At 67.1% G+C, this 3150-nt stretch overlaps 1 protein-coding gene across 1 annotated transcript in view; it reads left to right on the forward strand.

The window, feature by feature from the left end:
- The first annotated feature begins 6 nt into the window (after nt 1–6).
- ZNFX1 (zinc finger NFX1-type containing 1) overlaps nt 7–3150 on the forward strand; it is a 4834-nt gene continuing 1690 nt past the window's right edge. The window contains exons 1-10 of the mRNA XM_026867052.1: nt 7–84; nt 184–340; nt 466–594; nt 1220–1365; nt 1484–1615; nt 1699–1786; nt 2037–2211; nt 2288–2407; nt 2508–2662; nt 2977–3122. Of these exons, the coding sequence (XP_026722853.1) occupies nt 588–594; nt 1220–1365; nt 1484–1615; nt 1699–1786; nt 2037–2211; nt 2288–2407; nt 2508–2662; nt 2977–3122 (969 nt within the window). The 5' untranslated portion in view covers nt 7–84; nt 184–340; nt 466–587. The remainder of the gene's footprint in view (nt 85–183; nt 341–465; nt 595–1219; nt 1366–1483; nt 1616–1698; nt 1787–2036; nt 2212–2287; nt 2408–2507; nt 2663–2976; nt 3123–3150) is intronic.

The raw sequence follows: 3150 nt of genomic DNA on the forward strand, positions 1-3150 counted from the left end.
AAGACTTCCATCCGCCCCCCCGCACACTTCGGCGCCAACAAGCTCTTCAGCCTCGTGCCGCTGCTGCCGGATGGCGCAAAAAAGGTGGGTGCCCCTCCTTTGTGGGACTCCCCCTCCCCACAGCCGGCAGAGCCCGGCCAGGGTGTGACGCCTCGGGTGCCCCATCCCCGCTTTTGGTTTCAGGGGAAGGAGCTGGCGGTGGATCTCTCTGCTGTCAGCCTGGAGGACCCAGAGATCTGGTCCCCAAAAATTTTCCCCCACTTGGATGAGTCTCAGCTTGCAGCCATCCGGCTGGCACTGAGCAGGGAGTTCGTGCTCATCCAGGGCCCCCCCGGCACAGGTAGGTGTTGGCGTAGGCACCCCAGCACTGCCACCCCCTACCCCATCACTGTCCCCACTGGGCGTCTGCGGGGGCAGAGCGGGGCTCTCCCTGCCCCCAGCGCACGCCGGCACTTTCCTCCCCAGGCAAAACCTTCATCGGACTCAAGATCACGGAGCTGCTGCTGCGGAACCAGGGTGGGGATGCGTGGGGGGAGCAGCCGCCCCTCCTGGTGGTGTGTTACACCAACCACGCCCTCGACCAGTTCATGGAAGGTGCTGGTCCCAGTCCCTGTCCCCTCCCTGCAGACCCCTTGTGCCCATCAGGGCTGTGCCAGCAGCGTGCCCGTCCCACCGGCAGCACGATGCTCATGGGTACCATCGCTGTTGCCTGTCACACCCCGGCTCCCTGGGGGCACACACTGGCCCATGGGTGGGCACAGGCTGGCAGGGCGGTTGGAGGGCAGGTTGGACATGGCCATGGGGTTGGGAGGAAGGTTGGGCATGGCCATGGGGTCATTGGGCAGGTTGGATATGGCCATGGGGATGGGGAGCAGGTTGGGCATGACCATGGGGTTGGGGGGTAGGTTGGCCATGGTCATGGAGTCAGTGGGCAAGTTGACCATGGCCATGGGGTCATCAGGTAGGTTGGGCATGGTCATGGAGTCATTGGGCATGTTGGGTATGGCCATAGGGTTGTTGGGCATGGCCAGGGGGTCGGTGGCCATGTTGGGCATGGCTGGGGTGTTAGTGGCCACGTTGGGTGTGGCTGGGGAGGTCGGCGGCCATGGCTGTGGGTGTTGGCGGGGATGTTGGGCATGGCCATGGGGGTCGGTGGCCATGTTTGCCATGGCCAGGGGGTTGGCACTCCGGCTGCCAGCCTGCCCCTTTCCTCTGCCAGGCATCCTGCAGTTCCAGCCCTCGCGGGTGGTGCGCATCGGGGGAAAATGCCGCAGCAAGAAGGTGATGGGCTGCTCCCTGCCACAGGTCCGGCAACGGGAGCTTTGTGGGCTGGGGAGGGCCAGCAGCCGCCGGCAGCACGCGCAGGTATAGGACCGGGGCCCTCTCCCACGCTCTGTGGTCACCCAGTGGCTTGCTGGCTGCGGGGGCTTGGCGTGGCCGGCTCTGGCTTCAGCCCAGCAGCTCTTGCTCCCCCCCCCCCCAGCTGCGAAGCACCTTGCGGGAGCAGGAGCAGAGCGTCGCCTTCTGCACCGAGGTGCTGGGGCTGCTGCGCCGCGGCGTCCTCAGAGCCAGCGAGCTGCAGGACCAGATCGGGAAGGACAACCTCCTCTTTAAGGTGGGGACCGCTGATACAGGGGGCCTGGAGGTGGGGCTGGGGGTGAGTTCAGTCCCCCACCTTGTCCCTGTCCCCCCCCCAAGGGTGCCGTACATCTGGACATGCTGCAGTGGCTGGAGGTGCAGCTCCCGGAGGACAGGAGCCCGCGGCGAGGACGGGACCATGGCGCAGGTGACCCTTGTTGCCGTTTTCAGCCCCAGACAGGCTCATGGAGAGGGGGGAGCCCTCAGCACGACTTGCATTGGGCACAGCGGGGGCCACCCGGAGTGACCCAGCATGAGTGGGATCCCCCTGCCCCAGGCAGGGGTGGGGGCAGCCACCCAGGGGACAGAGGAGGGGTGTCCCCGTCACAGTGGTCCCCTGAGGGGTGCTGGGGGGGGGACGGGGACACCATCGCCAGCTGCCCCCTCTCTGCCCCCAGGCACAGAGCAAGGGGCCAGGGGGGGCTGTGGGGGCCCTGGGGTGGATGAGAGCTGTGAGCTGCTGCCCCGGGACGAGCGGTGCCTGGACGAGGAGGAGGAGTTCGACCTGGCGGAGGCCGAGAGGAGAAAAGCCCGGGAGAAGTTTGCCTACATCATCCCCGAGGAGGAGGAGAGGTACGGCCCGGGGACCACGCTGGGGCTCGCTAGGGGTGGGGGGACCTGATGGCTACATCCATCTGTCTGTCCCCAGCCCGCTGGACACCCAGCTGGCCCGCTGGCTACAAGACACCGACGCCATGACTGACAGGGAGATCGGCTACCTGAGGAGCCTCTGGCAGCTCCGGCTCAGCGACCGCTGGCGGCTCTACAGGTCTCACCGCCCCGTCCCCCATCACGGCGGGTCCCTGGGGCGGGGGGTCCCCGTCCCCAGGCTGTCCCCCACCGTGACCCCCATCCCGTGCTGGTGGCAGGCGGTGGCTGGGCGCCTACAGCGCGGCGCTGGAGGAGGTGCTGGTGAAGCAGCTGGAGGAATACGAGCAGAGCGCGGCCCAGCTGGCCCAGCACCGGCTCCAGGAGGACCTGCGGATCCTGCGGCAGAGCCGCGTCATCGGGATGACGACCACGGGTGAGAGAGACATCGTGCTGGGGCCGGGCTTGGGTTCCAGTGGTGGTGCCAGTATCAGTGACGGGGCAATTTCTGGTGCTGGTGTTGCTTCCAGTGGAGGTGTTGGTGCCAATGCAGTACCGGTGCTGGTGGTACTGGTGCTGGTGCCACTGATGCTGGCAGTGCCGCTGGTGCTGGTGCCAGTGCTGGTGGTGCCGGTGCCTGCCCACAAAGGTGTGGTGGGAGGCAGGTGAGGACCCCAAGGTGGAGGAACGGGGTGCTGGGTGGACCCTGTCGGGGTGCCGGCTCCTTCACCCGGCTCATGGTGGCCCCAGGGGCTGCCAAGTACCGCAAGCTGCTGCAGAGCATCCAGCCGCAGACGGTGATCGTGGAAGAGGCGGCGGAGATCCTGGAGGCGCACATCCTGACCTGCCTCACCCCCTCCTGCAAGCACCTCATCCTCATCGGGGACCACCAGCAGGTACAGCACCTCGTGCCGCCCCCTACCC

This window comes from Athene cunicularia, unplaced genomic scaffold (genome assembly GCF_003259725.1).
Source record: "Athene cunicularia isolate RWA unplaced genomic scaffold, athCun1 SCF_117, whole genome shotgun sequence".
Taxonomy (NCBI): Eukaryota; Metazoa; Chordata; class Aves; order Strigiformes; family Strigidae; genus Athene; species Athene cunicularia.